The sequence below is a fragment of the Podarcis pityusensis genome (genome assembly GCF_964106645.2).
Source record: "Podarcis pityusensis genome assembly, chromosome: 17".
NCBI lineage: Eukaryota > Metazoa > Chordata > Lepidosauria > Squamata > Lacertidae > Podarcis > Podarcis pityusensis.
The window spans coordinates 37837099-37862352 of NC_138042.1; the positions used below are offsets into that span (position 1 = coordinate 37837099).

General features: G+C 42.3%; 1 protein-coding gene and 1 long non-coding RNA gene across 2 annotated transcripts in view; one reads left to right on the plus strand and one right to left on the minus strand.

Moving 5' to 3' along the window:
• The first annotated feature begins 6803 nt into the window (after positions 1–6803).
• Positions 6804–9341, plus strand: LOC308466302. The gene is made up of 2 exons (XR_013980694.1): positions 6804–7348; positions 8663–9341. It is a non-coding gene; the product is annotated as an uncharacterized lncRNA (long non-coding RNA).
• Positions 9342–10338: 997 nt separating this feature from the next.
• DGKQ (diacylglycerol kinase theta) overlaps positions 10339–25254 on the minus strand; it is a gene marked incomplete at its 5' end in the record, with an annotated part of 72687 nt that continues 57771 nt past the window's right edge. The window contains 5 exons of the mRNA XM_080986734.1: positions 10339–18972; positions 20542–20694; positions 21378–21489; positions 23671–23817; positions 25147–25247. Coding sequence (XP_080842860.1) covers positions 18874–18972; positions 20542–20694; positions 21378–21489; positions 23671–23817; positions 25147–25247 — 612 coding nt within the window. The 3' untranslated portion in view covers positions 10339–18873. The remainder of the gene's footprint in view (positions 18973–20541; positions 20695–21377; positions 21490–23670; positions 23818–25146; positions 25248–25254) is intronic.

A 25254-nucleotide genomic window follows, 5' to 3' on the forward strand; every position in this document is an offset into this window, starting at 1 on the left:
ACCCTATGAAGGCTGAATATGCTTAGTAACTTTGTAGTGTTGATTTTTTTTTGGGGGGGGGGTGATGGCCTGGGATTCGGACTCAGAGGCTGAACCTGAGGAATCCCAGCCTGCACAGGAATCCCTGCCTCCAGAACCAGCTGAGCCGGGGCTGGGGCTTGAGCCTGAAGGGCCCTCACCTGTGCTGGATCCTCAGGTGCAGGCACCAGCTGAGTCTGCTCTGGCTCCTGAGGTGATGGAGGACCCATTGCCTGCAGGTGCTCCACTCTCAGCCCCGTCAGAGGAAGAGGAGGTTGCCTCTGGGTCCGGTAACCCTCCAGCCTCTCCTGAGCTGCAGAGGCTCAGGGCAGAGAGGCGGAGGGAACTAAGTTCCCACAGGAGGAGTGCTCGCCTCCAGGACAGGAGAGGCGAGTCACCAGAGGATCGGGGCTGCCCTATGCCTTGGGGCAGATAAAAGCCAGCCAGCCCCAGTCCCAGGTTGCGGGAGCAACGTTGTTGGTAGCCTGTTCCTGCCTGCACTCTGTCCTTCTCTTCTGCCAGAGTTCCTGACCCCACCCAACTCCCCGCCTTGGACCCCGCTTCAGCTTTGACGGACAGCCTCCATACCGCACCATCGACCTCGAACTGGACTCAGACCTCGCCTCTCGGTAGCCCCCAGGACCAGCACAGGGGGGTACAAAATGGGTGTGAGAGGTGTGCAAAGTCTCCCTTACAGACAACCTGGCAAATAAACTGACGTTATCAAGTTATTACACCATAGGGAACAGAGACACATTCACCTGCTTACACGTAGCGATGCTAGTTATTTGTGGACTAAGCTGGAACAGTTTCTTACGCACTCCAAGTGCCCCAAGGCGTGCACAAGCCTTCTTGTTGCCACAAAACACAACAGGGCCAGTTTATTCAGGGCTCAACAGAAATTAGCAGTTATATTTGTCACAGACAAATTCTAATCAGATGGTCAATACTCACAAAGCAATCGATACAGAATTTCAAATCAGTGCAAAAATATACATACAATCAAAATGAAACCAAACACAAATACGTAGCAAAAATATACACAGAATCTCTCTACGAATATAGTATATACTCTGAAGACAAACTGATATTTAAATAAAAAAAGAAAGAGCACACCATATAAATAATTCTTTTACAGTCATTGCGTGTCAGGACTGATCATTCAAAGGCAAGAAGAAGGGGTTTACAAGGCAGACCTCTAGAAACTAGTACACAATAAAAACCCTGTTTAAGACAGAAGAACAAGTAAACAAATATGATGTGCATTTCTAGCTTCTGTTTAGGCACACAATGTGGAAACGGTTCACCTAACGGTTATAATTTTACAATTACTCTTGAGCGAATTATTAAGCACACAGATTGCAAAGAGCAAGAACTACACAATAGGCAAACTATTGCAGGTGGTAAATTTTGCATTGTGGCATAATCAGGGGTGCTTTTAAAGCTATTCACTACTAAACTTTGCTCAGCTTATTTAAATGGGTCTCAAACTTTCTCACACAGTGTTTCTCAGATTGATTTTTTAAAACCCAGGCCCACTTCTAAGCTTACTGCACTTTCAAAGCCATCTCTTTGGCTGGTGAGCACACACATCCTCTCACACATCAGGACACGTATTCAGCACCCTGTGGGATCTGTGGACTGAGCCATTAATTCAACGCCAGCATTAGAGAAGTCCAACACGGCACCTCCATCTCTCTCCCAATCCAGGTCTTCCATAGGAGGAAGCAGGAAGGAGGGAAGCTCAGTGGCCAGAAGATCTTTTATCTACAGCTTGCAGGGTTAGCAAAGGTAGTTTGAGTGGCTGCAAAGCAAAGTCTCTGCTGCCAAGACAAAAATGACTTCCGGGGGCGGCGCGAACGGCAATGGCGGTCCTCTTCTGAACGGGAGAGGAGGCTCCCCAGGCAACGGGTCGTCCGCTACGGCGAAGCGGAGACCCATTCTGGAAAACCCCAGGCGGCAAGAGCCTGGGGTCTTGAGGCTCGGTGGGCGCCTTGAGCGACCCTCCAAGCGCAGAAGGAACCCCGTAAGGGGCTCCGGAGCGCGGAGGGGGGTTGCGGCGCTGAGAGCTGCTTCACAGCCTGAGGAGTGAAGCCGCGCTGCTACTGTCGGTGAGCGCTGATCCCTTTTCCTGCCAAATTACGGATTCGGACGAAAAGCAACTAACTTGTGAGTAAAAGACTGAGTCACTTGAATTTAGAGACTTTAAAAGGAAAATTTAAATTGGCTTGAACTTGGCTGAAAGCGGAGAGACGTGGAAGCAGGAAGTCCGTCTTCCGCAGCCATTGAACTTGAAAAAAGCAATCAGCTGGAGGAGTGGAGGCTGAAAGAAAGAGATTCTAAGTTTTACAGATCTAAGCATCTATTGAACTTGCATCTTAAAGTAAAGACTTTAAGCTAAAGATTTGGGATTTTTACTTGCACTTGACTTTCCTCCTTTTATTGGATTACAAATTAGAAGGTGAAACCCAGAGTCAGGAGCTGCCTGAGCACTAAGGGAGCTGTCAGTACTGCAGATTTGGATACTGTATATTGGAACTTGAAACAATCTGAGGGTATTGAGACCTTTTAAATTTGAAACATTCTTTTTGGAGATAAATAAGCACTGTCTGTAACAAAGTGACCATTTATAAACTCTGCTAAACATTTGTATTTGAAGGTTCTTGGACATTAAATTAGACTCTGAAAGACATTTTAAGCTCCCTCTAGAGGATTGGATTAAAACAGTGACTTTACATGCACATTTTACTTTCGATTCCCTTGTTGTTTGCTTGCTCTGGACCTTTCCATTCCCATGGGAATAACTCAGTGTGACCTTGACTGATAGATAACGTTGGAATGAGTGGCACAAGAAAAAGAGGGAGAGCTAAACAAACAACTTTAACAACTCTAACCTCAGCCTCACAGACACGTAGATCATCTGTACCTACTTTGCCCTCAGAAGTGGAGGGAGAGGGCGAAGCAGAGCAGTTACAATTGGAAGATATGGCCTCAGGAGCATCTGTTTCTGTTCTAGACAAAATTTTTGAAAAATTGGAAGCTTTGGACAAGAAAGTAGATGCGCAATCAGCAAAGATTGACAAAAACACAGAATGTCTAAATAAATTAACTACACAAGTGGTACAGAATGCACAAGCAATTGGACAGTTAACGGAGGCCTCAGCAGAAAATCGGAAATTGGCTGAGGACACCAGACAAAAATTAGAAAATTTAGAGCAAGAGGTAAGACCACTCACTAAACAAGTTGGGGAACATCAGATTTATCTCTCCATGATAGAACTGCGAAATCGTGAGAACAACTTAAGGATTAGATCACTACAAGAGGCAGAAGAAGGACATCTAACTGAGTTTTTGACCAAAGAATTCTCCAAGTTCTGGAATTTGGAAGAAAAGGACTTTAAAATCGTGTCAGCTTTCAGACTTGGAAGATTCATAAAGAAGGAGAGGCCCAGAGACTGTTTGATAACATTGAGATCAAAGGAGGAAAGGGATAAGATCTTGGGACTACATTTCGTAAAATCACTGGAGGTTTTGGATAGAAGAATTGAAATCTATAAAGATATCCCAAGACTACTGTTGGATCTTAGAGCCGCCTATTCTGAACTTGTTAAACTACTAAGGAGCAACGCAATTCCATTCAGGTGGGAATTTCCCCAAGGAATATCTTTTACCTTTAGAGGGAGAAAGGTTAAAGTAAGAACACTGGAAGAGAGAGACAAATTCCTGTCTACATACGGAGAGGACCTTCAAAAAGGAATTGAACTACCTTCTGGGCCTGAGGCAACGCCAGTACCAACATCAGCACCTGTGGAACCTGAAGATCCTGAGAACAAGATACCACCCCTTGAAAAATAACCAGATAATTCAGGATGTCTCTGCAACTCTTGAGCTGGAATATTAATGGTTGTAACATTCCGGAAAAAAGGAAGAAAATATTTCATATATTAAAAAAAGAACAATTGGACATTATTTGTTTACAAGAAACACATGTGACGAGGCTCCACAGAAAAGTGTTAATAAATAAAAGATTGGGCCAGGAATTTGTATCGTCGGACAAAGTTAAGAAGAGAGGCGTGGTGATATACGCAAAAGAGAGCCTGTCACCTAAATTCCTATTTAAAGATGAACATGGAAGAATTTTGGCTATTGAGATACAATATCAAGGAGAGAAATTGCTGATATTAGGAATCTATGCACCTAATGAAGGGAAATCGGAATTTTACAAGAAGTTGCAGGAGACAATGCTGGACTATCTAGACTACAACAACATCATAATGATGGGAGATATGAATGGGGTCGTATCAACTAACATGGACAAGTCACAAAGTCAAAATGTTACAAAAGACGGCAGACTACCTAAAACCTTTTTTGAAATGACTGACAACATGGATTTGATTGACATTTGGAGGACAAAGAACCCACTAGGAAGAGAGGGAACATTCTTTTCTGAAGCCCAACTGACCTGGACAAGAATCGACCAAATATGGATTTCTAGAGGCCTGGCACCTAAGGTCAGAAAAGTGGAAATCTGCCCAAAGACCTGCTCCGACCATAATGCAGTAAAGATGGATATGACACTATTACCAACTGGATCCTTTAGATGGAAGATGAATGACAATTTGTTTAGAGATCAGGAAATTACCAAGAAGGCCCAAAAAGTTTTGAAGGACTATTTTGAGATAAACATGAATAATATGGTGGAAAAAAGAATAATCTGGGACGCAAGCAAAGCTGTAATGAGGGGATTCTTGATACAACAGAATGCAGTAAAGAAAAGAACACAAAATGAGAAAAAAGATAAGATCTTGGATAAAATAAAAGAATTAGAGAAGAAATTAAGAGTGAATCCGAAGTCACAGCCAACTCTGAGAGAAATTAAACTTTATCAAACGCAATATTCTAAATTGATAAATCAGGAAATTGAATGGAAGGTTAAATTAATGAAACAAAAAACGTTTGAGTCGGCGAATAAATGTGGAAAACTGCTAGCTTGGCAGTTGAAGAGAAGACAAAGATTAAATACTGTTACGAACTTAGAGGTTGATGGAAAAAACATCCAGAATCCAGTGGACATCAGAAAGTGTTTCCAGAGATACTTCAAAAAATTATACACCCAAGGGCCGCAAGATGATGTTGAGATTAAACAATTTTTGGCAAAAAACGGACTATCTAAATTGTCACAAGAAAATAGGACAATCCTGAATTCTAAAATAACACAACAGGAGATCGAACAAGCCATCCAGAACATGCAACTTGGCAAATCTCCAGGACCAGATGGGCTGACCTCCAAGTACTATAAGACATTAAAAGACTATTTGATACAACCTTTGATGGAGGTCAGCAATGAAATTATGGAGGGGAAGAGGGCACCGGAGTCGTGGAAGGAAGCGTTCATCACATTAATACCAAAGTCGGAAGCTGAAAAGACACAACTTAAGAACTACCGTCCCATCTCTCTTTTAAATGTGGATTACAAAATATTTGCAGACATTTTGGCAAATAGATTTAAAAAAGTTTTAAATGAAGTAATTCATAAGGACCAGGCCGGCTTTCTCCCAGGAAGACATCTGTTTGCTAATACAAGGAACATTATTGACATTTTGGAACTTTTGCAAACAGACATAAATACAAAAGCAGTTTTAATTTTTATAGACGCGGAGAAGGCCTTTGACAATATCTCCTGGAAATTTATGATGGGAAATTTAAGAGAGATGGGAGTGGGACGGGGTTTTGAGAATGGGATTGAGGCGATATATTCAGAACAGAAAGCTAAACTGATAGTTAATAATGTGGTTACAGAAGAGTTTAAAATTGAAAAAGGGACACGACAAGGTTGCCCTATTTCCCCTTTGTTATTTATTTCGGTTCTGGAAGTGCTATTGAACATGATTAGAGGGGATCGGTTGGTGGAAGGAATTCAGGTCGGTCAGAAACAATATAAATTAAAAGCTTTCGCAGATGACCTGGTTTTGACCTTGCAGAAGCCAGAGCCCAGTACGAAAAGAGTATTACAACTGATTAATGACTTTGGTCGGGTGGCTGGATTTAAACTAAATAAACAGAAAACTAAGGTTTTGGGGAAAAATTTGACTGATACAGAGTCAGAACGGTTTCAGAATGAGACGGAACTTAATGTGGTTAAAAAAGTAAAATACCTAGGGGTAAACATAACAGCAAAAAATCTAAGTCTATTTAAGGACAATTATGAAAAATGCTGGACAGAAATTAAGAGAGACTTAGATAGTTGGTAAAAATTGAAACTTTCTTTGTTAGGCCGAATTGCTGCTATCAAGATGAATGTATTGCCAAGGATGTTGTTTTTATTTCAAACACTTCAGGTTTTGGACAAAACGGAGTGCTTTCAGAAGTGGCAGAGAGACATTTCTAAGTTTGTCTGGCAGGGCAAAAAGCCCAGAATTAAGTTTAAGATATTAACCGATGCAAAACAAAGAGGGGGCTTTGCCCTGCCAGACTTAAAGTTGTATTATGAAGCCGCAGCGTTCTGCTGGCTAAAAGACTGGCTACTTCTTGAGGACACTGATGTGTTAGATTTGGAAGGGTTTAACAATGCCTTTGGATGGCATGCATATTTATGGTATGACAAGGTTAAAGCAAATAAGGCCTTTAAGAACCATATTGTCAGAAAATCATTGTTTAATGTCTGGACAAAATATAAAGACTTGCTGGAAAATAAAACACCAAGGTGGCTTTCACCTTTGGAAGCCAAGGGCCGAAAAAGACCCAATATGGAGGCTAAATGGCCAAAACATTTCAAGGCTTTTCAGACTGCAGAAACAGAACATTGAAGCGGAACATTCTTGAATCCTCTGGTGTTGCCCCTTCTCTCAAAGAAGCGGGAATGGTTTTGAGCTCCTCTCTTGCGGTGCTCCTTCCCTTTATTCCTGCATGGCAGGGGGTTGGACTAGATGACCCGTGGGACCCTCCCAACACTACCACCCTATGATTCTAAGTCACGCCCATTCCCTTCAGCGGGTCTAGTCTGCGCAGGACTAGCACGGAGTACCACCCAAAATGTCTGCTCTAGACATAAAAGTGAATCTTGACTGTTACAGACAATATATTCCCCCCCTCCCCCGTGCACATAAAAAAGAGCCAGTCTTGGACATGGGTGTGTGTGTGTGTGTGTGTGTGTGTGTGTGTGTGTGACATAACCATGAAGAGGAGACCTGCATGGTGGACTGTTTTTGTTTCCACAGCCAACTTCTAGGTGTTGTGCTCATGCTTTTGCTGCAAAGCCTAGCTGTGGAAAAGAAAGATGCTCCATTTTCTACTTGCACCTCAGCCATCGGCAAAGCACTAGACTGGTCAAGTAAGTTTTTGTTACGTATTTATTTCACGTATTATAAATATATCCTCTCTCTTCTCACATACACACACACCTGTGGAGGTTTCCTTCAGGGGTGAATATCAGCTGCAAGGGGGCGGGGAGGCAGTTGGTTGAGGCACAGCAATGGCAGTAGAGGTCTCTTTCCCTGACCTGCTCCCTTCCCTGCCTTGGTGTGGGTACTAAAGTTCTGCAAACAAGGAGTCCCCCAGCTTCTTAGGCTGGAGGAACCTCCAGCCAAGGGCCTCTCTATCCGGCCCTCAAGACTCACCCCTGGACACATATCCCAGCAGCCTTGCTTCACTATACTTGCTTTTGACTGACAAAAGTGTGACCTTGAACTCTGATAACCTCTTTCCTGCCCAGATGGCAAGGAGAGTTTGTCGCTCACCCACCAGATTGTCAACAAGGTCTCGGACCGAAAAGGGTTCCCCACCCTGGGTTTACACTGTGTGATTTTCTTGTGATTTTTGAGGTGCAGTTATTTTAGTTGCTCTTAAGGTCTTTTATGTATTTTGAGGCCCTCCTCTCTTTTCGTCTCTGCATAACAGCAACAGGGATTTTGTCTCGCAATGCTGTGAGAGTGCATTCTCCATAATATCTAGGGACGCAGGTGGCGCTGTGGTCTGAACCACGGAGCCTCTTGGGCTTGCCGATCGGAAGGTCGGCGGTTTAAATCCCCGTGATGCGAGTGAGCTCCCGTTGCTCTGTCCCAGCTCCTGCCAACCCAGCAGTTCAAAAGCATACCACTGCAAGTAGATAAATAGGCACCGCTGCGGCGAGAAGCTAAATGGTGTTTCCATGCACTCTGGCTCAGGACCTGGAAAAGCTGCCCGTGGACAAATGCTGCCTCCCTCAGCCTGAAAGCAGAGATGAGTGCCATGCCCCATAGTTGAATTTGACTGGACTTAGATCATCCAGGGGTCCTTTACCTATCCTTTTTAAAAAAACCATTACATCTTTGCTATAGTTCATTATGCCATTGTTTTTCTACTCAGTTATACATTTTCTTCAAAGTGCATAATGGCTGATTTTAGTTGGCTATACATTCTAGTAGATTTAAGATTGAATTTTCAATATGAACGGAAATTAACGAATAAGTTTGGGTAGCTGGTCTATAGTTACTGATGCTGACCTACCTTACTGTGCAATCCTAGCAGTTACTCCCAGGTAAGTAGGCTCAGGATTGCAGCTGGATTGCAGGATTCCTAAACTGATCTTGCAATTCTCATATATTTTTAAGCTGCTGGGTTTCATTCTCAATACATCTGCAGAAATGTCCTCTCTTTCTCATCACAGCTTCAACGCTAATGATGGCTGGAATCTGCAGCCTGGCTGCATGTTTCTTTGTGGCTGCCTTTCACACTAATTACAAGAGGATCTTTGCAGAAGTATCTCACGACCTCTCAGTCAACAAATCAGAAGAGGATGTTGCAGTAACGGCAGAAAAATGAACTGCTTCTAGTTGAAATCTGGACTAACCCAAGTGCCTCAAGAAAAGTTTAAGACTTTTGAGACCCCAAGTGCCACAGTTGCACAGTAAGTTATAAGTCTTTGGGAGCTGACTGGAGCAAAAGATGATGGTTATCTTAACAGGAAACTTCTCACAAGTACAGTCCAAATTCCCTGCAGCAGTTGGAGAGTGTCTTTTTCAAGACAGAATGCAAGAAGAGTCTACCCCCATTAAAAGACAATTTAATCCTTAGTGATGGTGCGGAAATGTTTAAGTGTCTGAGACTCACTAAGAGTAGCTATTTTGATTCTTCCAGTGTGTTACACTCCAAGGGCAATTCAATGGAATAAGCATATTTATACCAACCTGAATTTTGTGAAAAAAGGAGGGAATGCAAATGTTCTGCAACTCTTCATTTTCAGCATCTCCCATTGTTGGGCAACAGCATATTTCCTTTTGATGAAACTTTGTTTGAAAAGTGATCTATAAATGTTTAAATTAAATAAATTGTGTTTCTCACGGTGAGGATGTGAGTGGCATTGCTTATATAACGAAGAAAACATCAACCGTGCACAAGAAGGAAGTACCAGCAGACTCTGCAGAAATTTGCGAAAGGATGCAAAATCTTTAGGGGGGGGATGCAAAGAGGGACCTCCACCCTATGAAGGCTGAATATGCTTAGTAACTTTGTAGTGTTGATTTTTTTTGGGGGGGGGGTGATGGCCTGGGATTCGGACTCAGAGGCTGAACCTGAGGAATCCCAGCCTGCACAGGAATCCCTGCCTCCAGAACCAGCTGAGCCGGGGCTGGGGCTTGAGCCTGAAGGGCCCTCACCTGTGCTGGATCCTCAGGTGCAGGCACCAGCTGAGTCTGCTCTGGCTCCTGAGGTGATGGAGGACCCATTGCCTGCAGGTGCTCCACTCTCAGCCCCGTCAGAGGAAGAGGAGGTTGCCTCTGGGTCCGGTAACCCTCCAGCCTCTCCTGAGCTGCAGAGGCTCAGGGCAGAGAGGCGGAGGGAACTAAGTTCCCACAGGAGGAGTGCTCGCCTCCAGGACAGGAGAGGCGAGTCACCAGAGGATCGGGGCTGCCCTATGCCTTGGGGCAGATAAAAGCCAGCCAGCCCCAGTCCCAGGTTGCGGGAGCAACGTTGTTGGTAGCCTGTTCCTGCCTGCACTCTGTCCTTCTCTTCTGCCAGAGTTCCTGACCCCACCCAACTCCCCGCCTTGGACCCCGCTTCAGCTTTGACGGACAGCCTCCATACCGCACCATCGACCTCGAACTGGACTCAGACCTCGCCTCTCGGTAGCCCCCAGGACCAGCACAGGGGGGTACAAAATGGGTGTGAGAGGTGTGCAAAGTCTCCCTTACAGACAACCTGGCAAATAAACTGACGTTATCAAGTTATTACACCATAGGGAACAGAGACACATTCACCTGCTTACACGTAGCGATGCTAGTTATTTGTGGACTAAGCTGGAACAGTTTCTTACGCACTCCAAGTGCCCCAAGGCGTGCACAAGCCTTCTTGTTGCCACAAAACACAACAGGGCCAGTTTATTCAGGGCTCAACAGAAATTAGCAGTTATATTTGTCACAGACAAATTCTAATCAGATGGTCAATACTCACAAAGCAATCGATACAGAATTTCAAATCAGTGCAAAAATATACATACAATCAAAATGAAACCAAACACAAATACGTAGCAAAAATATACACAGAATCTCTCTACGAATATAGTATATACTCTGAAGACAAACTGATATTTAAATAAAAAAAGAAAGAGCACACCATATAAATAATTCTTTTACAGTCATTGCGTGTCAGGACTGATCATTCAAAGGCAAGAAGAAGGGGTTTACAAGGCAGACCTCTAGAAACTAGTACACAATAAAAACCCTGTTTAAGACAGAAGAACAAGTAAACAAATATGATGTGCATTTCTAGCTTCTGTTTAGGCACACAATGTGGAAACGGTTCACCTAACGGTTATAATTTTACAATTACTCTTGAGCGAATTATTAAGCACACAGATTGCAAAGAGCAAGAACTACACAATAGGCAAACTATTGCAGGTGGTAAATTTTGCATTGTGGCATAATCAGGGGTGCTTTTAAAGCTATTCACTACTAAACTTTGCTCAGCTTATTTAAATGGGTCTCAAACTTTCTCACACAGTGTTTCTCAGATTGATTTTTTAAAACCCAGGCCCACTTCTAAGCTTACTGCACTTTCAAAGCCATCTCTTTGGCTGGTGAGCACACACATCCTCTCACACATCAGGACACGTATTCAGCACCCTGTGGGATCTGTGGACTGAGCCATTAATTCAACGCCAGCATTAGAGAAGTCCAACACGGCACCTCCATCTCTCTCCCAATCCAGGTCTTCCATAGGAGGAAGCAGGAAGGAGGGAAGCTCAGTGGCCAGAAGATCTTTTATCTACAGCTTGCAGGGTTAGCAAAGGTAGTTTGAGTGGCTGCAAAGCAAAGTCTCTGCTGCCAAGACAAAAATGTGTCTGGCTTTTCCACAGCTGGGCCTAATACCTCACTGCAACTCCCCCCCCCATCACCAAAGAGGAAAAGGGGGTAACTCCAGAGTATGAGAACCACTGCATCTACTACCAAAATGAGTAAATGTTTTACAGTTCAAGATGAGCCACAGCACTGAACATATGTGCACAGCATATATTTAGACTTCTAATACCCAACCGCACTGGAATAAAATTGATGTATTTGTAGTGTAGATGTGGCCTGAAGTTTGCAGTTCCACTAGATTATAGTTCCTATTTAGCCTTTATCGAACAAGAGGAAGAATGTATCTAGACATCTTCCCTTAGTTATGAAGAAATGAGCAGAACGACTTACAACAGATACTAATTTTTGCATTTAACATTTGCCAAATTAAGTTTCTCTCAGCTCATTTCTAACACATTATATATACTGTTGCTATTATGGGAAACAGAGCAGTCATGGGCTCTAAAAGCACAAAATTGTTTCTGTCCTTTGTTTGTATAGATTTGGCCAGAATTGGCAGAAAGTGAATAAATTCTAAGAAGGCCACATCAGAACAATCTGGTTTAAACAAATTATTGAAAAATTAAAGAAACAGGATCATCAAGAGGTGACCAAACACGAAGAATTTGCACATTATACTCATAGCTGTGGTCTTCAAACTGTGCTGTGGAGGTTAAACCTAAGATTCCTTCCAAGCTGATCAGAGATTCTCTTTGGTGAGATAATACACAATGGTGAACAAGCTCCCCTGAAAGATAGCTTGCCCGCCACAAGTAATTGTGCAGTGCAATTCTTTTATGGGGTGTTCTAGGGCACATTCATTATTTGTACGATACAACTCTGAAACTTTTATCAGGCTGGGCCAGTTTGAAAATCACTGACTGAGAAGAATGAGCACAGCTCAATACAGACATATATGGAAATTTAAAGCTAAGCAGCTGTTCCAAGTTCTCTCAACTGTAGATATGCAAGAAGGACCAAGCATGATTTACATAAAATGATTCATGCAATCCACCTCATAACACTGCACAAAGCATTCCCTGCTGAAAAGGACCAGCTTTATACAAACCAAATTTCACTTTCCATATAGGAAATCATGCACACAGTTAGCACATGCAACCACTGTGATCGACACACATGTATTTTAGTATGTCTCTGGACCTCAACTGTCCCAGATTAGGGTTTCCAATCATGTGTGTTTTACACAGGGAAATATGCATGTGTGCTTGTCATATACAATTGCATGTACATGGGAAATTAAAATTCCCTGCTTGGAAGCCATATTTGTGTATGAAGTTTGGCATGTACTGAAATGTTACAAGAAAATGCAGCATTAAAGGGACCTATAAACATACTTTTTATTAAGTCTGATGGGGAGGGGCAGAACCCTGAAAACAGGTTCTTAGTTGTTTACAGAATGAATATCTGAATTATCATTTACATCAACGCTACTATAATTGCATAGAAAACCTTCCTTATAAATTATCTTCAGAAAATATAAACCTTCTTAAAAATATTCTAATTCAATATTTGTGTCAACACAAACTTTTCTCATCCTGGTCTTCAAAAGAATTTTTTTTTTTAACAAAAAACCGCCCACAGCTTTTGAAGGGTCCTACTTAAGAGGTTGTGTCAAGAAAGGCAATTAATACCATTAAGCAAGTAGACTGACAAGCCTTCCAGTGGAAGCAGTGCATCGATATGGAAGCTTACAATCAACAGTCACCATCTTGTAAACATTAAATTTGCTAACCTAACTGCATTAAATTATGCTACTGTAAGCAATGCAAAGATTCGCTTTACATTCAACGCAGAACTATAGGAAGTTAAAACCATAACGAATGCAGCACCTGTTCCAGTATAACCCAATTCACAACCTAGTCAGTCTGAAGTACATGGATTTCAGCTACACGTTTTGTTGGAAGACCTCCCTAACTTAATACAGACAGACAGACAAAGGCTTTGCGGCCGCATGTGATCGAGAACTGGATCTAAGCAATGAGGCTGGTTGTTTTTAAATCCCTATTTTGTTTCCTCACTCATAATCACCTCCCAAAGCTCCCATGGGGGAGCATCGAAAGGCGTTCCCCCAACATGACCCAGAGCAGCTTTGGGACAAATTTCAAGTGAGGAAACATTGCAAGCAATAATATAACTCTACCTTCTCTAGCGCCACGCAGACCCAATTTGGGGGAGACTAGCTGCTCTGAATCTTACACAACTGTTAGAATATCTGGCTTAACATAACATGTTTTTTGGATGTAGTGCTTCAGCTCAGTGTGGCTGCAGATAAAGGGCAGACAGAATCATCACAGTAATTTGTTCCCATGGAACTGAACAGGGCTAAATTTACATAAGAGGTTTGGGAATGACTTAAGTTCTGCTCAGCTCAAGAAGAGAAAGGACCTTTGTACACATTTGATCCAATGCACAGTAGATCCAGTGTGCTGCCCCAATGCCACCTTTTCAAAAAGACAGAGCTCAATCTGCAAATACCCAAGCTACAAGATCTGTATACCACAAAATTGGAGAGCACAATGTGCTACATTGAGCTGTGTGTGCAATGGTCCCAATACAAGTGCTGAAAGCTAACACTGTCCGTCGGACTGAATGTCTGTATAGGGTTTTACTTTACAAATCTTTAACACGCAGTTTATATCTGAGCTTAAAAGTGAACTTTCAGTTAATTTATTAGTAGCCTGCTATATTCCTCTCCTGAATCTCTGAGTGGGCAACAGGAGGTGTGGGGGAGGGAGGGGGTAGTTAAATAGGCATAAATGAATATACTGGGATTACAAAACTGAATTTCCTGTGGTGTACTTCAGACACGACCTCAATCCTAAAATGCACTTGTACAAAAAGGGCTTTGTATTAAGCTATACCAAATATAATGCAATTTCTCTTACAATTACAAGTGCAAAACAAAGGTAGCATGTAAACAATGGATGCAAGTCCTGTGTTGTTTTTTTTTAAAAAAGAGTATTGGCTGAAATCAATAATGCAGTTGATTTCAAAGATCCCTGCCTGAAGACAGATTACAGCACTACATTTTTGTCAATGCTGACCTAAGCTTGGACATGAAGATGAGCGCTTTGTACAGTGAGAAAAGCTGCGCTAGTGGTGATAGGGGGTTTTTGTCCTGGAAAGATGGACCATGCATTTACTTCATAATGTATATAATGGTACACACACATCGATTTTAGAAACTCCACATTTCTGCACACCTGAGTGTGGACCTGTGCATCACATACAAAAACAAAGTGTTAATTAGCCACAATCCTGACTCCTGACTCCAATACAGATTAAATGCTAGTTTCATGCAAACCATGGTTCACAAATCAGAAGCATGTGCTCTCTCCTAAAAACTCTTTCCCCCCCCCCTTCCTCCACTGTCTTCCTGGATTTCACTTTGGTTGCCTTACATTTGTGTCAAACCAGCCATGGTTCCCTTGTAGACTAGAAGCTGAAGTGTGCTTGCAAACCAGGATTACCTCTGCGTTTACTGTGCACCATCACAAACCACGGTTATGCAAAGCCATAGTTAATGCAAGGAAGAGGGAGGAACTGCAAGTTTCTGCAGTTTCTGCAGTTTTGCAGGGAAGAGCACTCTTTGCTGTGCTCGATGAGCTGTCTCACAATACATCTCCCCCAGACCCCTAATGAGACATTGTTCCTTAGTTCACATGAAGTGGAGAAACTGAAATGCAAACAACAAGTTCTAGTTCCCAAACACAAAAACCAGATGCACAAGCACTGCTTGGTGTGCCAGCTTTAGCTTGTTTTGGGGCACATAGTTCACATATGAAGGGCTGAGTTGGACCAAAGACAAAACAAGCTGCCACTTGACTTCAAAGTAATCTCTCTTGGGTTGTACTTAGACTTTGTGCTGGAGATGTACTTCTCATAGTGCACAACTTTACTGTAGCCAAGCAGCTGTGCAAACCAGTACTAAATTGCACAATATTTGTGCATGACAAGAACCAGTCACTTGCTGCAGCTACTTTCTGCCAACAAATTCATAGCATGCTACCGCCATTTATATCACAATCTAAGAGATTTATTTGGGGAAACATACACTCTTCATAAATAGCATATTGCACTGTGCTATTTCACTAACGAGCAGTGAAAATCAACAATATGATAAACCAAGGTAAGAGCAGTTTATGCTTTCAGGGAGAAACTATAAATAACTAAATACAGGGCTTGGTAACCAAAGAGGTACTGTGAGATAGCTCAAGGCTTTGAGCATATTCAGTGAAATTTGATGGTCCCTCCCCAGCCATAGGACAAACTGCATCATCCGAAATGAAACTCCCTTTCGTTTTAAAGTAGTATTTCATGGGGGTAGTTGCCATTCAAGAAAAATGAGTTCAAAGCCCCCTTGAATACTTCTATTCTACAAGCACAATATTTTATACCTAGAAGGATCGAACAAGATGAAAAGGTCTTAAAGGTCTATTCACATTCATCTGTGTATCAAAGCTCAGAGTTTTTGCAAAGAAAGCACCTGCCAATGTTACAAGAAGGTCTACAAAATATGCAGCATTCCCCAGCTAAACTCTGGTTGGTGTGGAAGTACGTTTAAACTGCAACGTGCTCTAACAATCTGGAAGACAAATACATGTAACAAAGAAGCCACAGTGTTTTGTTTTGTTTTTGCTGTGCGGCGCACAGTGCATGAAGAGAGCCTTTGTGTAAACATAGTGCAAATCAGAAATGGACCCACAGGCAACACTGGAAGCTTTGTGCAGATAAAGCACTGGCAATGCGCAGAGTCTCACTGGGTGGGTCCAGTCCCGACGCCACCCTTCTCCCAGGAGACTCTTGCAGCGGTGACTGCCGCGTCAAAATGACAGTGCTCCAGCAGACATTCCTGTTGTGTAGGAAGAGTTGTTCTGCAGCAATTACGCATGCAATGAGACAGCTGCTCATAGGAATACCTGCTGCAAACCAGAGCAACTTGCAGTTCCTTTAGGTTGCAAAGTGTCCCAGGCATGAATGCCTGGTGGAGCGGGAAAGGAGTTGCTCACCTTCACTGCTTTCCCGATGCTGTGCATGCCACCGTTTTCAAAAAAGCCATAGTTGTGCACAAAAGCTTGATATGTTCTCATTAACTACATACGAAATGGGGTATATTAGAATAGATGACGAGTGCAGTACTGCGGCTAACACAGCCCTCTCAGGCTGCTTCCAGATGGACAAAGGCAGCCTAAGCTTATTTGTTGCAAAAGCATCTGAAAGACGCAATGTTGCATCTATAGGATTTGGACCCTGTTTGAGGGTATTGCTACTGCTTCTGCATTCAGGAGTAATGATATTCTCTCCATAATTAAATACAGCTTGTATTGGTATTATCAGAAACAATGCTACAGTCACCAGCTATCTTGCTTAATCTTCCTTCTGCGATTAGCATCCACAGAAAGATACTATCTTCATTTGGACACAATGAAAAACTATGATTTATCTCCTCGTATCCATGCAGTGGCTGATCCCTGAAATGATAAATGATGGTTTTATCATTACAGGAAAGAAGTGTAGCATAGTTGAGAGAAGATCAGAAGCCTTTACTTCCTAACTAGTTTCACATCATGCCTAAGCTCTAAACGGTGGTCAATTTCAACTACGGTTTACTGAAACATGCCAGCTTCATAACTCATAAACCATAGTTTGTCCAGGTTCAGATATAACAACAAGTTACAATTAATCAAAGCTGAAGTAGAAGCTTCTAATCTCCTCATGATAATACTGGAGAAGGAAGTGGGGGAGAGTGCAAGTCTGAGACTTGATGCAGCTTGTTCACGTAACCACAAACCATGGCTTAGCCTTTTGTCTGAACAGAGTCTGCATTAACTTTTCCTTGTATGGACAATATATTTATAGAGCAGGGAATGATTCCCTAGTTATAAGCAAGGACCTTTCTATGTAGCATTTCTATCTGCACAATCAGTACAGCCACATCTAGATCTAGTCACATAAGACACACTTTAAAGACAAACAAACATGTAGACCATCAATAGAGAAGAAACTAAGGCATATTTCAACTTAGTGTATCAATACTTAACATAAATGAATGCTGATTTGTTTACTAAATTGTGCCATATTTACTGATTATTGGTTTGCCATTCATAGTCTCTTTGTATGTTAAAATAATTTAGGGAATGAAATTAGAATAATAATTTAGGGAATGAAATTAGAATTTAGGGAATGAAGTAAGAAAAATCTCAATATAGGGACCTGAACTATAAAAAAGAAACATACATGCACAGAGAGAGAAAGAGAGAAAGAGAAAGAGAGGGGGGGGGGAGAGAAATGGAGAAAACCAGAAGCTTGTAGTGTATAGAAAAAGATTGTGCAGTATAAAAATAGATAAAATTATATTAGGTTTTTAGGGTTCACTGGCCATGTTCACACATTAAGCCATCGTTTACCACTATGCATACATGTAGGAAGGAGCCACAAGAGTTATTGTGCTTCCTCTTCTCCCAAAACACCAGAAGAAGAACTTCACCAGAGTTTAGTTTTCCTTTTCCTGAATGTCAGCCAGTCTTGCCTTTCTGGACAAGGGATTGTGGCTTAAAACAAAACTGGTTCATATAAAAAGCAGAATCATGGTTTGCAGCTGGCTAGGTTTGAAACTGAGAACCACAATCCCTGGTCTGGATGATAAGACGTTGTTTACCATTACATGTACAGCCATTGAGTAGTGTGGAAGTGTTCATGCAGGCAAATAAAAAAAGTAGCTAAATATCCGAGGCACAATCCATACAGAGCTATGCATGCGGGAGGTGATCCCCATTGCATTCAGCCAAGCCTGCCAGCTCTCTGCTGAGTGCATCTTTCCAATCAAGGGAGTGTTGAGTAATTTGTGCTTTGCAGACTTGGGAAGGAGCTGCTGGATCTCTTTTATATGCAGTTTGGAAGAGCCTCATTTAACTGGAATCTACCAGGAACGTTGTAGTGAACCTTGGCATGGTGGCAGCACACCTAGTGCAGCGGAAAATGGGATTGTGCCGCTGGAATGATATCCATTTGCTCCCAATCCTACTTAAAGCATTATTGCACAAGTAATCAGCAACATCACAAAAGTGACAATTTTATCCCTTCACCATGTTTCCCTCTTGGGGAACACCGGGGTAGCTTTAAAACTCTTTAAGTAGGTTTGAGGTGTTTTTTTAAGGGTTAAAAACTTATTTTATAAAAATAAGTGACTCCCAGGGAGAATAAGGCGAGGAAACGTAGTATATAAAGAGCACGGCATAATGGGATCTCTGCTCTATTGGCTACGGGCATGAAGCAAAAACTGGTTAATGGTTTATGGAAAGGCTACCTAATGTGAACTTCTCCGACCAACATGAGATGCATAAACTAAATCTCATGTCGGCTACAGGATAGGCACTGTACAACAAACATGGAAATATAATTACAACAGGCTCTTGTGCAACCAATTCTTAACTTGGAACTGTACAAATACAGTTTTACAACAGGCAGATCCATCTCATCTATAGTAGGTGCGCTGCATTTGTTCTGTGGATATCATTTTCCATCAGCGTCCCACTTCATTGACCATCATGCTCTCAGATCTTGAGTCCTTTAAATTTCCTGATTTTTTCTGTTTCTGTTTCGATTTCTTTAACATATGAACCTGTAAGAAATATGTTAAAAACAATCACCACAACACAACCTTTCTTGAAATACATCCTTATTTGAAAGAATTTTTTCTTAATGTCAACGAGCAGCTTTACACCCCATTTTCTTCTTTCCCATCTACAGGTATTGGTAAAATACGTAACAAAAGGCTGCTAGAGTAGACTAAAGTTGAGATTTAAAGGTGGGCGTTTAATTGACATGGACTCTTTCAACATTTCAGAGTGTACATGCTAAGAAAACACCCCCATAGCACAGATGTTACTTATTTTTAATCCATCCATCTTTCTCAAGAGATAACGCAGTGCACCTTGGTGAACTGGATCTGGGCTGTGGGTTAGCCAACCCTACCTTAGACATTGCCCATTTTGGATGCAACATCAATTCTACAAGCTGAAATGTGCAAGAGCATTATGCTTGCACCAGTCAGCCCTTTCTGGCAGGCTAACAATAAAAACTTCCTGGGTAAATTAACTTAATGGAAAATTGTAATGGCCAGAATTGGAAGAAACCACAATTTAAAACCATGCCTGAAATTAGTTTTGGATCCTGGTTTGTTCTGATTCTGGTTCAGATGTAATAGGAAACTATGGTAAATTAAGCCAGGAAGACTTCCGTCACAGCATGCCAAGAAGGTAGGGAGGGAGAATGGGGCTGCAGGCACAAAGCTCATGCAGCTTAACAAGCCAACATGGATTATGTCTGAGCTGGAATGATCTGAAAGATTGTTCTGAATATTTATGGTCCATAGTAGGGTGGTCCAATGCATGACCCAAGTACAGAAACATTTGACACAAACACACCCAGCCTTCGTGCCACCTTCCAAAAGCCAACTAAGTGAGGCACTAGGCTTTAGAAAGGAAGTGTGAGGGTTGTGACAGGGTCCTAGAGTCCGTGTCTCCTTCCCAAAGCCTAGTTAGCGTTTTCCCAGCTTTGGGAAGGAGGTGGGAGGACTGTAAGGTAAAGGGACCCCTGACCATTAGGTCCAGGTGTGGCCGACTCTGGGGTTGCGGCGCTCATCTTGCTTTATCAGCCGAGGGAGCCGGCGTACAGCTTCCGGGTCATGTGGCCAGCATGACTAAGCCGCTTCTGGCGAACCAGAGCAGCACACGGAAATGCCATTTACCTTCCCGCCGGAGCGGTACCTATTTATCTACTTGTACTTTGACGTGCTTTCGAACTGCTAGGTTGGCAGGAGCAGGGACCGAGCAGCGGGAGCTCACCCCATCGCGGGGATTCGGACCGCCGACCTTGTGATCAGCAAGTCCTAGACTCTGTGGTTTAACCCACAGCGCTACCCATGTCCCGGGAGGGCTATAGGACCCTGCTAAAATCTTGCGCCTCCTCCTTAAAGCCCGGCACCTTGCTTTAGCCAGCTTTGGGAAGGCAGTGCAAAGGTTGGGGGGGACGGGACACAAATATTAGCCTCCCTCACTCCCCACTTGGCAAGGCTGTGTGTGGCCCACTTGGTATGAAAAGTTGGGCTGCCTTGGTCTATAGGTATAGGGTGTATGCATTTTAATGCCATATCTCTATAACATTCCCAACACAAAATGTTTATCAATACCTTTGGTCCTGCTGTAGAAATAATGATCTGGCCTGGTGGCTGGATCCAGGGCTCTCCATCAACTTGTACTGGGATTGGCTTCAGAAGCGTCAAGCGGAAGTAGGAGCCCTGGGCTATTCGGATGCCTGAACGTAGACCCCCCTGGACTTGACCCTATGAAGAACAATCAGAACGGTCCTTTCAAAATCAAATATCAATGTAAAGAGAAACCACAAACTTGTTTTACAAGATAAAGTACTGATCAAACTTATAGCACGAGTGTACTAGATATTTACAATTCTGGAAATCTTTCCTAAGTTTTTCTTCACATGAAACATTCCCAGAATTGTGACCAGAGAATGTATTTATTGGGGGGGGGGGTAAGAGAATACAGTGGAACCTTGGTCCTCAAACGGTTTAGTTGATGAACAAATCGGCTCCCGAATGCCAAAAACCCGGAAGTAAGTGTTCCAGGTTTTGAATGTTTTCTGCAAGCCAAACATCTGATGCAGCTGTTGGCTATTGTTTCCGGGGCGCCTGCGCCAATCAGAAGCCATGCCTTGGTTTTCAAACATTTCAGGAGTCGAACGGACTTCCGGAATGGATTAAGTTTGAGAACCAAGGTTGCACTGTACTTTGATCACCAATACAGTTTATTTTGACAACTCTCATTTAGATATCAATTTAAATTTCATTTATGACTTAAGGCATCCCATGTCAAGTCAAATGGGGTGAAAATATTGTTACGATTGGCATCACATTGCCTTTATGAGTCAAAGGAAGATATTTTTAGACATAAGGTGCTAATGGTTCTGTTTGATTTAGCCAAATGCAATGACGTTTAACACTAGACTTACCATGTGAACAACTCCAGTGACACCAACCACTTCTAGTAAGCCATCGTCAATTCTTGGTTTTTCAAACCGATTATCGTTATCAGAGCCCCAAAGATCGGCACCAGAACCCCAGCTGGACAGAATACAAAAGAACTGTAAGTAACAATTTTTTCAAAAGCAAGTACCTTGTTCTTTAATCAGTGCAGCATAATATCCTCCTATGGAGAATTATTTTATAACATAACATAAAATAAAATAATTACATGAATATGTTCCCAGACCAGCAACCTTCATGCTTATAGTTCATGCTTCTTACAGAAGCAATGACAGCAGAAGTGTGAGGCCCATGTCCTCTACTGTCCAGAAGTGCAAAGAGTCACTTGTGCTTCTTTTGTTGACACTTCTTAAGTGACCCTGTGAGCTGCCCTGACCCATAGCATTAAAAAGCTGGAGAGAGGGTGCAGGAAAGGAGATGCACCCACTGAAGTGAATGGAGCTGGGGATGGGAAACTCCTTCAACAACATGGTGCCATCCAGATGTTTCTCCATCCACCCCAGCTAGAAGGACCAATGGTCTGGGATGACGGGCGCTGCAGTTCAATAACATCTGGAAGGTACCACTTTGAACCTCTAAGGCGGGGGAGCAAAAAGAGTCCATTCTCATTCAATTAATCATTAATATATGCACTAAACTTATTTTTCCTTCAGAAACCATACTTGTGCCCTCAACCCACCTCCAAGGCAGGCTTCTCATTGCTTGTCAACATCAACATAAAACACTTACGCGATGCTTTTTAGTTCTGTGATGTTAAAATCCATACCACACTGAAACAGAATGGTTGCAATTTGACCACAAGGAGGCAAAAGATGTGACAGGCATAGTACTCATTCAGCTGTGTAAAATGCAAATATGTATTTTACTTTTGGTAGTGGCAGATAAAGCTGGAGTTGTGCTCAAACTATGTGTTAAGCACGGAGTTAAAGGAACCATAAGCAGCTGTGAGCATAGCCCTTCTGTCGAGGAGTAATGATTTGTCCAGAGAGTGTTTCATATTGCCATCGGGACCAGAGATCTACAACGCACTCTGATTATCAGGAAAGTCACCAACCTTCGGGAAGACTCTGTGCTTTTGACTTAATGGCCAGCAGAGGGCACTTTAGGATACTTCAGAAGACAGCACAAGTTACTGAAAAAAGGAGGTGAGCCTTTAACCTTACGCTAATCTAGGAACACTTTACACTAATCTAGGAACACTTTAAAGGCTCTGGCATGAAGATATATAAATAAGAAGAGAACGGATATCCTGATGAACCCTAACGCCACCAGCAAGCAATGTATCGGCTAGTCTATCAAGCCTCTTAGCTAGAATGGAGATTTTCCGGTTAGAGCCATATACTATCTAGACATGATATAGGGACCTTAAGAGATGTGCTATCATTATACAGTATATTTGGAGGGGAATGTGACTGTGTAAGAAACTAGTCCTGCAGTTTAGGTTGAGTCAGAACACCAGGCCCATAATACGTTATCTTTTAATTTACTGAGAAACGTTAGAAAGAAAACAAACATTTCTTATATATAGAAAATGTATAGATTTTTTTTTTTTTTTTAAATCCTCATCAAAACCTTCTTCCAATTCTCCTTAAAAACTTATTATGCATTTGCATCTGACCACTCTTTGAACAGATGCTGATTTATCTAAGGTTTGTCTGGGTCTATTTCATCAAGAACGTTAGTAGAACTGGTTTTGTTCAATTCATTTGTGCTGTAACTCTATATTTAAAGGATTAAGAACATAGTGATGTAGCCCATGTTTTGCACTTAGGAGGCTGCTGGCATCTCTAGTTTGAAGGGGGGAGGGAAAGAATTGGGAAAACAATGAAAAGCTGTTGCCAACTGGAACAAATGATTACTGAGCTAGGAGGATCAATGGTATGACTCAATATAAGGCAGCTCTTCAAACCATCGCAAGCTGAATGGACAAAGGCAGAAGAGAGAATGAACAAAGCAGCCCAGACTCTCTGTATTAACGTGTGTCTTTACACATTTCTGAAACGGGCCACACTTTATCAAAATAGTTGCCTCTCCTCAAATCAATGTATTTCAACTCTGCAAACGGTTCTTGCTGACACCTGACCAACTGTGATATACTTTCAGTGCCAGTGAAGCTGAAGCTAAATGGAAGAATCCTATTGAAGAGATTTTGGCTATTAAAATACAGAACAGGGTGCAACCATAACAGCAGGATTCTTTTCCTCCAAAAGACAAGAACTCTGACAAAACCGCATGCACAGACATATGTATGGTTTCTACCTGGGAATATTAATGAAAATAAGGCCTTCAATATTTGGAAGCTCAACTTCATGCTGGTCCACTTGAAGCTTTATTTCTTTATGAAGATTTCTTGTGTGGCTCATTTTCTGCAATCCAACTTTTACATAGACACCTTTGTTGTGAAACCTAGAAAAAGAAAGTCTTCATTCAACACAAACAGAACGCTTCATACTGCATCACTGGTTTTGCTTTCCTTGCTGATAAAAAATTGAAGATGAAAATGTATTCAGGGAGACTCATGCCTCGCAAGACGAAAAACCCGCTAGACGAAAGGGTTTTCCGTTTTTCGATGTGCTTCGCAAGACGAATTTCCCTATGGGCTTGCTTCGCAAGACGAAAATGTCTTGCGAGTCTTGCGATTTTTTTCGCTCCCCCCCCCTTTTTCTAAGCCGCTAAGCCTTTAATAGCCACTAAACCGCTAATAGCGCTAATCCGCTAAGCCGCTAATAGGGTTGCTTCGCAAGACGAAAAAACCGCTAGACGAAGAGACTCGCGGAACGGATTATTTTCGTCTTGCGAGGCACCACTGTAATATTTGTGCTTACTTACAAATCTACAATTTAAGCATAGGTGGAGGTACACCTTGTATCACTCTTACAAACAACAATTCCACTGCCCCGTCAGATCTCCAGAATCCCAAATAGTGCCTACCTTTCTTCAGCTCCCAGTTCATCCATCTCTCCCTTGCCCCCCTCTAAAACTCACTCAAACTAGTTTCTTTGTTCCTGTACACACCCAAACCTAGTTTCCCATTATTTATCCTTAGTGGGAATGATGAGAGGAATGCTTCCTAAGGAGATTCCTAGCCTTTCAAGGCCATATACCCATAAATTCCCTAACAAAGGATGTAACTGGCAGCTTGGCTTCTGATCATTAAGGAATACTGAATAGCCAGAACACCCTAAACTGTGCTCTGAACTTCCAGGCAAGTCCACAACATTCTTATTCATCTTAAAACACACAGATTTTGCAGTGATGGGTTAAGCTGAGGCCGATTAATTATGGTTTGCAGTTGTGAAAGAAAGAAGCTCTTCAGAACAGTCATGTAAACAGATCTTGCTAGTGGTTTAAATCAGATAGGGAAAACCGCATTACATATCCTGCCTACATGGTTCCAATTCACAGAGAGGGTGTGGCAGGAAGCCACAAAAAAGTGCTCCCACACCCACCTGTTTCATATTGATGCAAGTGCAAATAAGGCTTTGCCTACACAATGGGACAATTCCAAGCTAATGTCCATTTATTGATGTACCTGATACCCCAGGGGAAAGTAAATATATATATTTAAAAGTAAATATATATATCTATATATAGGGATTATATATAGAGGCCAAAAATGTTGCAGCAAGAACAAAATAACCTTAGGCAGTGTCAAAGACATAAGCATCCATGTTTTTCTCTGTGAATATGAATGAGAAAGTTTTATCCATCTGCACAAGAACAGGGCCCACATACCTGCTATTGAATTTGTCTGGCTCCTCTTCCCTGGCATGATGAAAACCTAGGCTCAGCTCTGCATCAATTCCAAGGCCACAGTAATTGTTCATTTGCACAATCTAATAA